This window comes from Marmota flaviventris, chromosome 5 (assembly GCF_047511675.1).
Source record: "Marmota flaviventris isolate mMarFla1 chromosome 5, mMarFla1.hap1, whole genome shotgun sequence".
Classification (NCBI taxonomy): domain Eukaryota; kingdom Metazoa; phylum Chordata; class Mammalia; order Rodentia; family Sciuridae; genus Marmota; species Marmota flaviventris.
The window spans coordinates 112,896,201-112,908,951 of NC_092502.1; the positions used below are offsets into that span (position 1 = coordinate 112,896,201).

A 12,751-nucleotide genomic window follows, 5' to 3' on the forward strand; every position below is an offset into this window, starting at 1 on the left:
AACTAACTTGAGATTTAAAAGCATGCAAAGCAAACAACAACAACAACAAAGCATTCATTGCAGAGTTTTTGTACTATGTCCCTCACATCCCTATAGTTCTATAAAGTATTTGAAGTCATGGCCTCATATGTTGAATCTTCATCATCCTCACAATGTCCATCTAATAGACAAGTTCAAGCTTAGGGAGAAACACACTGAATAATTCTCAACACTTATCCTCTTTATATGAGCTACCATATCTACCCAAGCATATTTCAAATGTCTCACATCATCTGAAAATTTATAAAAGGAAAAAAGTAATAACTGAAGAAGGACCATATGTAAAAAGGAATTCTGTATTTTGAAAAGAATAACTTAGTGATCGATAAAACAATAGGCAAACGAAGATAGATGCAAATACACAACTGGATCTCAAAAGGCCTGAATTCTTTTAAGAAGTTAAAAAAAAGAAATAAGACAACCCTCAAGAAATGATGATCAGTTACCTGCATGAGCAGAGAGAGGCGAGTGTGGTCTAGGCAATGCTGGTGACTGTCCATTGCCTATCAAGCTTTTCCGGTTGCTTGTTCGGCAACTGTCAAAAGGAAAGAAAAACCAGTTTTAAGGGAGAATATAGCACTAACAATATTCAAAAGAAAAACCAGTTTTAAGGGAGAATATAGCACTAACAATGTTCAAGCATGTCCAAGGGAGGAACAGACTAGTTTGAACCACCTGGAATATTTGCTCATGCTATTGCTAACATTATTGCAAATTACTAAGTATCCACTAATATTCAAGGGATGGCAGTCAACTGAATATTAGAAACTGTAATGCATTCATATAGCATAATACCATCAATATTCCTCACTGCCAGTGAAGCTACAATCACATGCCTTCTTTCAGCTCCTGTCTGCAAATATGTGACATGCCATATGCACAAGTGATAAATTAAGGATTCAAATCAGCAAACCACAGGTAGCATCTTTGTTGACATGAAATTTCTAATAGAAAATTACATGCAATGAAGCGCAATGACATTAATCTTACAATGATGCACTAATTAAAAATCTAATTATTTAGACAAATTTCATATTTGTGCCTTTTGTCAATAGCACAGCCGATGCCTAAGATAAATGTTCTTCACCACTCATTCATTTTTCATCTTGCACACTGAATTCAAATTCTTCATTAAGGTACATGTTTTGGAATCACAAAACAGATTCTAGTACCTTTAAGATAATACTGATGGCCCTTTACAAGCATGCTAGCTACTGGTTGTATCTTGAATACCCAGTAAATAGAAATAAATTACTATACATGGCCACAAAGCACTTTTTCTGTTTCTGCTAGTAGAAGGTTAAAAAATGGCTAATTCAATTCCAAAGTAACTTTCTCAAGGCTCAAAGAATAGGCAAACACAAAACCATTGACAGTGAAGTGGGTGTTATCCCATTTTGGATGGCTCTCCTTCAGTGCAGATGGGCACTTTGTTCTCCATCACCAGTACAGTAGTTAGAAAAAGGGGATAACCCCCCGACAAGTTACGTCCCTCACCTCCTCTGTAACAGTGTTCAGGGTGTCAAGACTCCACCATCCCCTACTGGGCTGCCCTCAACCATCATTAACAGTTTAGTGTGATGCTATTATTACTCAGGCCAGGCCTCTGTTATGCCAGGTTCCAGAAACAGGAATGTTCCCCTGACTCCTAATAGGTACAAGAGTTGACACATTTCAGGGTTTGGATAAAATATTTAAAAGGGACATTTCTAAATATTCAAGGAATACATTTCAAACCCAAACTCAATTTCTTCTAGCAATATTGACTTGGGAGCCTGTCCTCTTTCTTAGGTGTTTGCTCCTTATTATCATTTGTCAACATTCACATTCATAATTTCTTAAGGTCAGGCTGAATTTTTTATTTTCCTGACTGTAGCAATCAACATTTTCTAGTATTATCTGAGTTTAATTATGATCATGTTTACTTAGCCTTAAAGAAGTTGTTGAATAAGAATAGACCCTTGATACTTAATTATGAAGGTGGATTGTGATATTATCAACTCATCTATCAAGAACTGTATTCAACCTATTAAATTCATCCTCATTAAATCAAATAGTCTGATTGTTTTTAAAAGATACTATATAATATATTTAGTGTTAAATTAATGTCTCATTCCATTTCAGTAATGGAATACTAGACTTATTAACTAGCTGATGTTAATAAAACAAATTATAAATGACAAACTTATATCCTGGAAATCTTAGCAAACTTGTTTGAGCAAATTAACTGAAAATCGGGTTAATTATATTTAAAAAGGCTATTTGTATTCTATATATTTACTATTTTATTTATATAATTCATAAAGATTTTTCTTAACATTTAATTATTAATGTTTATACATGAAAATAAAATAAATAAGACATCTGTATCAATATCAGTAGCAATCCAATGACCATCTTATCCAATGAAATATGACATTGCTTCAGGAAAACCTTTAACAATTGAAGTTTCCGAAGAACCAAATAGAAAAACCCAGAAAGCAAAATAGCCAACAATTCAGATTCAGAAAAAATAAAAACATAAACAAAAATGTCACAATTGTACCAGTTAAAGTCTATCAAAAAAAGATGCAACTGTCATTCCAAAAATATGATCCAAAAGAATCTCAAAAATAAATGTATAAGTAAAACCTGAAGATGGGTTTTATTTAAATAATTGGAGGCATAGCTCACTGACAAATGCCATGAATAATCTGAGCACACTATACAATCAAAAGTGCCTTTGATAATCCATCAATCTTCAACATGAAGCTAGGGATGGCATTAAAATTATCACAGATGTGGAACTTTCTTAAATCTCAAAAGTCAAACAGGGAGCTATCAAACATGAAATGCCCCCCAAATAACAAAACCAGAGTTTATAGAATACAGATCAAACCTGATTTTCATGTGTACATGAAATAAATCTCTATACTTACACACGACCAGTGTGACTCCGCATCATGTACAATCATAAGAATGGGAAGTTATATTCCATGTAAATATGTCAAAATATATTAAATTAAATAAAATAAATTATATTATATAAATATTATATAAAATAAAATACATTCTTGAAAAAAAACAAAAAAAAAAAAAAAGAAGAAGAAGAAGAAATAGGGGCTGGGGTTGTGGCTTAAGTAGTAGAACGCTTGCCTCCCATGCATAAGGCACTGGGCCGATCTTCAGCATCACCTAAAAATAAAATATTGTACCCACCGGAAACTAAAAAATAAATAATAAAAAAAAGAATTAGGAGCTTGGACTCATAAAACAATTTGTTGCTAACATTCTTAGGATAAAGGGGCAATTTATTCTGCATTTAAGCCCCAATACCTAAATCTATATATATATTGATACTTTTTAAATTTGGGACTCTACTGAGATGTTCTATGGAATATCCAGGTGGGGGAGGGGAAGGTCTGTCTATCTCAAAACTACCACTTCTAGTACTTCTGAGTATCACCTTATCTTATTGCTTTAGGTAGCTGATACCTAATAAATGAAATGCAATCTGTGTGTGTGTGGAGGGGAGTACTGGGGATTGAACCCAGGGCCTTGTGCATGCTAGAGCTACACACAGCTCTACAATCTGCATTGAATCCCAAGATAAGGAAGCTCCAGAGGGCTGGCCCTCTGAGTATTTGCATAAATTACACAATACAGGGTACTACCTCCATTAATAATAACAAATGTAGTGTGCTTTGATTGTTCATGTCATTTTCTCATGGTGCAAAATGCTGCACTGAACTCTATGGTGATTATTTATTCATCTGGGTGTCTCATGCATTTTTCTGCCCAGGAAAGGAGAAGCTTAAGGCATTCGAGCATGAGTCAGGCTCCCCAGGTGTTCATGACCACACCTACTCATTTATCCATGAAATGATTAAAATAATGGAAGCATCATTTAGGCAAAATAAACATTTCTTCCCTTTCACCAGCATGACTAAGTCAATTCTGGTTTGCTTTTCTTGGGCAGAGTTACCTAAGGGAAAAACAGGGGATGACCTATCAGGTAAAACAAAACAATGCCACTTCTTTAGCAGAACTCTCTCATAATTTATCCTATTTCTAACATTTGGCCTCATAAAAAGTTTTCTCCCTTAGGGACATAGGTGTATGACCACAAAAACAACACTAAAGAAACCTGAGTTATGAACTCAAGTTTCAGCATTCCATCCTCAAATGCGTTCTTTCAGCCTCACCCAAGGAGAAGTAGAGTCCTTTTGCCCTGCCCATAATCCAATCTCAAAGTCAAACCAACACCCACTTTTCACAAAGTGCTTCTTCCTCTTAGTCCTCTCTACTTGAATTCACATGGAAAGACTTACTGTTCCTGTGGAGAACATGCCCAGTTTGTTCTCTGAATTTGGAAGGTGACTCTCATTGTCCTATTAACACAATGGCATGGATTCTTTTCTTATAAAACCAGAGTCAGGTAAAGAAGACAGCAACTTGAGACAAAGGTAAACAATGGATTAGGACTAGAACTGATAATCACAAGAAAGCACTTCCTACCTCATTCATCTGGTTCCTCCCTGGAAAGATCCACCCAGGGACAACTAAAAGGCACAGAAACAAGGCTCCTACACAGGGCACAAGAAGTATGCCCTACCAACCATGGATTGAGGGTCTGAGAAGAATGGGAAGGTGGACAGAGGATGAGTGTTTTGGTATGAGTAGGACTGGCTGTCCCTGGAGGGTAGGGAGGAAAGCCGATGGGGCAGAACACTGTGTGTAGGAGTGTCACAGTCTGAAGGGCACTGGAGAGTGATGTGAGGCCACCACAAGGAAGTGTTGTATTTGTTTGCATGGTTTTGCTTGGGCAGGTGAGGTAAAGATTAAATAGGACACCACCCCTGCTCCTCAAGTTCACTGTCACCATCACCAAAGCAGTTGCACAATGAGCTCCTCATTCTCTTAATTACTGCAAACAGCATATTCCATTTGCTTGGAAGATGAAAAGATAGCTCATGCATTTCATCATCTAAGTCAAGCCTGACTTGGGGTGAGCACAAAGAGGAGTATGGGCTAATAAGCTGATGGACGGAAGGTTACGGAAGGAGGGTAGGAATTCTTGGTCCAAACCACCCACATTCCATTTTTGCCTAAATTGTCCTTAAGCTCAGGGCTCTATAAGAAAGGTTTGGCAGGTTCTGTTTTTGACATCTCTCACATGTCTTTTGACAAAAAGATTTAACCATTTCCTACTGACTCTCTAAAAGTTGTGAAGCTCAGCAGGATGTGGCCTTCTACAATGTACTAAGTAGCTGGAATCCCATTTAATTTTAACTGAACATTCACCTTGAGACATAAATTCTGGCATGTTGATTATGGCAAGACAAATGAGAAGGGGAAACCCCCCCCAAGAGCAGTCAGCACTACCTTCACAGGTGGCTTAAAAGGTCAATACTCCCTACAACACATGACAAACTGCCACTGAAGGGCAGTAATGACAGTGGATTAAACAAGAAGAGTCCCAGCTATAATGGGAAGCAAATCTACAATTTACTATTTCATCTTGATAAAAATTTTGACGAATTTTCACAGGAGACCAATTACAAACCAAAGCTTTACCATCCGTGAACACTTGCTAACTATGACCTAAAACCATAGTTGAATCTGAACACTTGAATATTTCTTAAACAGAGAATAAGGTTGAAATAGAGGAAACAGCAGGCCCAGGAGACAAAAATTGTCTAATGAATAGCTGCATAAATGTGATAAGATAGGTAAATTTTAGTTTCCACACATTTACAATGAAGTGCTTGGACCACATGAGAGAAAGTCATAAATAATTTTTTTGACTAAGAAATTTTTTAAAGATATAAAAATAATCCAACAATCCCTACGACTCTGAAATGAACAACTATATCATTTATCATATTGTGATAAATATGTTTCATATACATATATGTAAATATGTATATTAAACCTATATCTACCTATATAAAGGTATCATACCACATATATCAGACACATGTTTCTATTTATAGAAATATATACATTCACATATTTATTTCTGTAAATATGTATATATTATTGTTTATCATATATATGTCCACACACACACACAGAGAAATATTAAAGATAGGGAAAATGTGATTTCTGGCATTCAAACCAGTAACTTCTTCCATCCTCCAAATGGGCAAGTACTCAAAGAACTTTGGCTTATAGCTTTCCCATTCATTTTTGGTACTACTGTAGCGTATGTACAATGAGCAAATATGTATAATGTATATGTATAATGAGCAGAATGAGTACAATTTTACATTATAACTAGTGGAATCACATATCAGGAAAAACCAAAAAGACTGGAAATTGTGCAAAAAAAAAATAATGGATTTCTCTTAAAGACAACATATTTCATTGCCTTTCTGTTGACTTGGCTATTTTAAAACTGCCAGGGTTAAAGGTTAAGTCATAGATAACTGATAGTAATGCTAATGATTCTTGTCCATAATAAGATAAATAATTTTTGCCTGGTGGAGATACAACTGACAACCTCCAATATAGAAAGATGACCTCAAACCTTTAATATCACAATGCTATAAGATATTAACCAGTTTTGCATCCACAAGCAATTCATTTCATAATCCTTGACTTCATATATATGCTCATATATATGTTTTTTTTAATTTCCTTTGATCTGCTTTAATATATTATTACTGTTCTAATTAATTAATACTTTAAATTAAATCTTTCACATGTGTTAATTTTGTATGACAGTAAGGTTTTTGAATTTTGGATAAATTATACTTGAGCGTGCACATTACATTATAGATATTCTATAACTATCTTTTTTCTACTCAATGTTATATTTTGAGATTTAACCATGGCAACATAAATATGGGTCTAATTCATTTCTTTTTTAAATTATTCATTTGACACATTTTAAGACTTTTAGGATTCTTAAATGTTCTAAAATTACATACTGTGGACATTTCTTTTTCCTCTTTGCAACCTTAAATATCTAGGACTGTGAATTTGTAAATCTAATTGCAAAAGCCTTGCAAAATATCTTTAATAAGAGCTGTACTTGAAAGAAAAATTGTATCATGCAAGAAAATCTTCCTTAAAATCTTCTTTGGATACTTCTTCCCTAAATTCTGCTTATTGCTGCCTCCCCAAATCTCTATCTTTGCCTTTGCCTTACTTTTCCCAGAAGTAACTTGTCTTCCTCATGTAAATCAATCACTCCTTTCTCAGGGCATTGTCAAGTCAACATTTCCACCACTTTTCCTGAACAACACAAGGTCAGACCTCATGGCTGGCCAGATAAGCACTATTACTTCTTGAAGGCAGCAGAGAACAAAGCTTTACTATTTCTGTCTCTGTCACATATGCTTTGTAGCTTATGAAGTTAGGGATTGCTGGCGTCTTTCCTATGGCCCCTAAAATCCAGGTTCCTTCAGGCTTTCATTAAATCATTCAGCAAATTACTTTTTGAGTGCCTAGGAAATGCTAGGCACTATTCTGAACAAACAAAAATGCCTGGCCTCATTTTGGGAGGGAAGCAGATAGTAAACACAATAAATTAGTAATATTTATACTGTGTGAGATGGTGATAGAGGAAGAGTAAGGCAGATGTAGGTAGGAAGTACTGGAGTGAGAAGTTCAGATTTTAAACAGGTGTTTAAGAAAGGCCTCTCTGGGGAGGTGATATTTGGGAAAACCAGAAAATGAGGAAGTGAAAGTGCAGTAGGAGCAAATGCCCTGACGCATGAGTGCTGCTGAAACAGCAAGCAGACCACTGAGGCAGAAGTGTGTGTGTGTGTGTGTGTGTGTTTGTGTTTTTTTTAGGGGAGGGGGGTGTCCAGAAGACCAGAGCAGAGAGGAAAGACAAAAGGCACATCTTGGCATCTTGCAGGCCACAGTACAAAGTCTGATTTTTAGTCTGAGTGAAAATGGAAGCTCTTGGAGAGTTTTGAACACAGTCTGACTTCTGTTTTAAAAGGATCATTCCAGCTGCAAAATTGATAGTTGAAGACCAGTTTGGAAGTGAAGTTGATGTGCATCCCAAATGCACTCTCATTGCCTATAATTCTGTTTTAAATAGATCATTTTATTTTAAAAATCTGAACAAAAATGGCCACAGAATTCAATGCAAACATTACTTATTAGTCCATATTCTTTGTACAGCCTCCAAAGCACTGGTGAATCAGCAAGTGCTGATTCTGCAACAACTACCAAGCTCCAGTGCTTCAGGCTTTTGCATATTTGCATGAACTAATAACCTAGTTCATAGTTATCAGGGTGATGTAATTGTTGACATGGTTGGCTTGATACCTAACTAAACTTTTCCATTAGCAGAAAAAGCTCTTTTTAAAGGCATTAATTATAGTAGGGATGAATGGTTGCTCATGCTGTTTTCACCTAAGAACAAAAAATTTAGGATAATTACAAAGTGAAGTATAGGTCTTTTGAGATTTCAAAAATTCTGAGGAAAATGAATAGGAATATATATGTATGTATATATAGTAAAAGATGACATATACACATAGATATATGTACATATATGCCTGCATGTATGTGTGTATACACACACACACACACACAGAGCCTTTATAGTGCTTCTTAGAAATACTAATCCATTAAGAAAAACTCACAGAGAGGTCTGGCCCAATTTTCTGTCTTCATAGAAGAAAAAGAGAAAGCTGAACATGCAGATGTTAATAAGGCACTATCCAATGTGACAAATATATACGGAGAGCCTTTTCCTATGGACAAAATACTGTGGGAGATAAGAAAATGAAGATACTCTCAAAGTGTTTAAAATAGAATATTGATTCACAGATAACTACATTCTAAGCAAAATCTGGAAGAGAGGTACAACAAAAATTTGTTGCTATCTGAAGTGTAAGATAAATTCACAACCAGCTTTTGAATGTATTTTCATAATAAACAAACACTAGAATTTCACAGTATATACTAAGCACTGAAAATTACCCATCAGTAAATCTACATCATAAATTTCACCCTATGAAAGTTCATAGGATTTTTTAAAATAATCTCTTAATCTCTAGAGATTGCCTGTCACAAATACTTTTTTTTTTGGGGGGGGGTGTACCGGGGATTGAATTCAGGAAAACTTGACCACTGAGCCACATCCCCAGCCCTATTCTGTATTTTATTTAGAGGCAGGGTCTCACTGAGTTGTTTAGTGCCTCACTTTTGCTGAGACTGGCTTTGAACTTTTGATCTTCCTGCCTCAGCCTCCCTAGCTGCTGGGATTACAGAAGTGTACTACCCCACCCAGCCATAAATACATTTTAAAAAAAATTATTTCTGGGCTGGGATTATGGCTCAGCGGTAGAGCGCTCGTCTAGCATGTGTGAGGTCCTGGGTTTGATCCTCTGCACCACATAAAAATATAAATAAAATAAAGGTATTTTGTTCAACTACTTCTAAAAAATAAATGTTTTTAAAAAATTATTTCTTCTAAGTTATTCTCCACTACATGGTTACTTCACAGATGGACATATTCACATAGTTATTTAGATGTAGCTGACATGGTGAGCTTTGCTGTCATATTATCAGCATGTAACTAATGATAAGTAACATCCACCATGTTCTACCACAGCGATCAAGGTGAAGATTATCCCTCTGTGGTCACACTTTCATTCAACATCATTCAGCATGGAGTCTGCAATCTTGAAAGGGGGATAAAAGTTCCTTAAGGATAAGAATCATGTTTTATATGATAATTAATTTCTTTGAATACCCAGAAAAATAAATAAAATAAAAATGATTTGAATATAGATACATTTAAAACAAATTGGCAGGGGGCGGGCAGGGGCAGGTCAGTGCTGGGCATTGAACCCAGGACCTTGTGCATGCTAAGTATACGCTCTACCACTGAGCTATATCCCAGCCCCAAGACACATTAAAGTTTCGAATAACTAGAACAAAATATTTCCTAACTTTAACAAGTTCATATTATAAAAAATATTTTTAATTGTAAGTGGTCACAATAACTATATTCTTTTTATTTATTTTTATAATGAAGTACTGAAGATAGAACCCAGTGCCTCACATGTGCTAGGCAAGAGCTCCACCACTGAGCCACAACCCCAGCCCAATACGTTCATAATTAAACCTGGAGGACAAACATAGTCAAATTTATTATACTAAACTGATATAGGATTATATTATAATATATTTACTCCTACTGAATTGAGCACATTTTTGTGTATAACTAAGAAAACACAAAGAGATGAGGATATCTGTGTTGCTAGATACAGGGTTTGAACCATCTCACTAGATGTTTTCATCACTGTATGTTTTACAAATAAGTCTGAACAAAATGAAAATGGAATCATCAGAACAATTAAAAGGGGCATAAAACAATATCAAACCATGTTGGAACCGGGGATGATTTGATGTGATTTATAGTAGCAGGGTAGATTCAACTGCTAAAAATGTTAAGAGAGAAAAAATAATGAAAATGTGAGGGAGCTGAGTCTCAAAACCTGTGAAATTTTTAGGACAATTTATTTGCAAAGTGAATTATCAAAGGTGCCTACCCTGCATGCCCACCCCACAAATAATCATTATGGATGACCATCTATTTACAGGAGGGTATTTAGAGGCTAGGAAAGTCAATGACTGGGATTTAAGAATAGTAAAAGCACACAAAGATCAAAGACCTGAGATAGTGTTCAGACTTGGAATGAGGGTGGGAAGAACACTGGATTGGCTAGGTCTTATCTCTGATCTAAGAGCTGAAGGGCATGTGCCCTTTCTTAGGATAGTGCTCTACAGGCTGATGCTGGCCCAAAGATGGTCTGGTATCATTCCAGATTCCTAAGGTCTAATCTGCCCTGCAAGGGAAAAGACTGGCTATCTCCTGGCTGGGCCCACCTGTGACAGGGCTATCAAAGTGACAAGGAGTAAAAGTTGGAGGAGGGATGGAGGTGGTGGAGCCAGTTTTGTAAATGGTTGGAAGGTCAGGGTTTAATGGCTATGAGACAACTGCCTTCCATTGCACACAGGGAAGTTGTAGTCAAGCACCAAAGAGAAGGCTGCAAACATACTGGGCAGTTCATGAAAAAAACAAAGCACAAACCAACTCTCCTTCTAATACGACTATGTGTTGCTGGGGAAAGAAGATAGGTGTGACATAAAAAAGGTATTTTTTTTTGTAACCCCTATGTTTTGTACTCAATATAAATATATAAAAGTCAGATCCTGATATATCTTTTCCCAAGTAGCAGAAACCAAGGTTGAAGTGCTACTGTAAAAATGTTTTTAATTAATTTACTGGCATTGATTATACTAATTGGCCAATGATAAGGCTATAAATCTTTAAAAAGGTCTTAGAATGTGGTGGTTGTACACCAAACCAGAAAAAAAATACAATAGTTTAAATCTAATGTTCCATCAGCCTTTTTGGATATATCATAGTAAATTTTACTATTAACTTTTTTTCCCTCAGAATATCATCTACTTTTAGTTGTTTCAATAAATGGTCCTTGGCTTTAAAGGGTGGGATTGGGAGATGTTCATTTAGTCAATTCTTTTTTTTTTTAATATTTGTTTTTTAGTTGTAGACGGATACAATATATTTATTTATTTGTTTTTATGTGGTGCTGAGGATCAAACCCAGTGCCTCACACATGCTAGGCAAGCGCTTTACCACTAAGCTACATCTGCAGTCCCTCAAATCTTATTTGAGGAATGCACACACACACACATAGGTAAATATGTGTATATTTATATATGTGTGTATATATGCATGTGTGGGGGAGTATGCATTAATCACTGAGGTAGCATACTACTGTTTTACTCATTTCAATCTTCTCCAAAGAGAAATTAAATCTCAGTTTAACTTGCTACACACCTAGAAATACTTAACTTGGTGAATGTATTTTAGTCTATGTATACTTTAGCTACACCGCTAAACACCAGCCCAAAAAATAAAAAGCTGTTTCCTCCCCCAAAATACAAAGGTCTGTTTCCTCTCTCGGGCTGCAAGGACTCCAAGACCACTCCATTCTGACCCACAAAAGTGAGAGAAGATTACTTCTGGGGCTACAGAATCTCCATTTGCATGACACTCAATAGAAATTTATTTCAGCCCAGAATGAACAGCATGGCTGTTGAACACCTTCCAGCTCTAAAGCATTTTACTTTTGTATGGCAGTCTGGCACACCGCTGTGCCCACAAGTGCACTGCCCCGTTCCATGTGCCTCCACCACCAGAACACAAACACACAAACGTGCACAGCGGCATCAGAGCTCCACTTTGTTCTTTTCTGTGAGGCAAAGTCATGTGGCAAGGAGCCAGTCTCTTTCTGTTCATTGCATTTTGGTGCTAGCTGCTCCTAATTCAGTATCTTGCAAAATGACATTCTGCTAATGACTTGAATGTCAAAGCTGGGATAATGGCAGAAGTAGAAGGAAATGTTTCCTAAATGGAGAAGCAACAGGAAAACTGCCAAGTGTATATTAAAATAAGTTGTGTGTTTACCCCCTACTTTAGTGCTTAGTCCCCTCCCATTTGTTCCCAACATGAAAGGGAAGTGGCACTCTAAGAAAAGAAGAATAGTGAATAGCTCACCTTAGGGAAAGCACAGGGGGGAAAAACCAAACAAACAAGAGGTCAAAGGAATGTTTTCCCTTAATTAACTTGACAGATGTCTTTTCCTTTCCTCATTTGCATTCACTGATGTTTTCTTAGCCATTCTCTCATTTTGCCAAGATGAAACTGGCCACAAGGAACCTGTTCTGT

At 36.2% G+C, this 12,751-nt stretch overlaps 1 protein-coding gene across 9 annotated transcripts in view; it reads right to left on the reverse strand.

The window, feature by feature from the left end:
* The window catches only part of Mast4 (microtubule associated serine/threonine kinase family member 4), a 558,123-nt gene that overhangs the window by 111,726 nt on the left and 433,646 nt on the right, over window positions 1-12,751 (reverse strand). For all 9 annotated transcript variants that reach the window (XM_071612543.1, XM_027951609.2, XM_071612542.1 and 6 more), the window contains one exon: window positions 486-574. In XM_071612543.1, coding sequence (XP_071468644.1) covers window positions 486-574 — 89 coding nt within the window. The remainder of the gene's footprint in view (window positions 1-485; window positions 575-12,751) is intronic.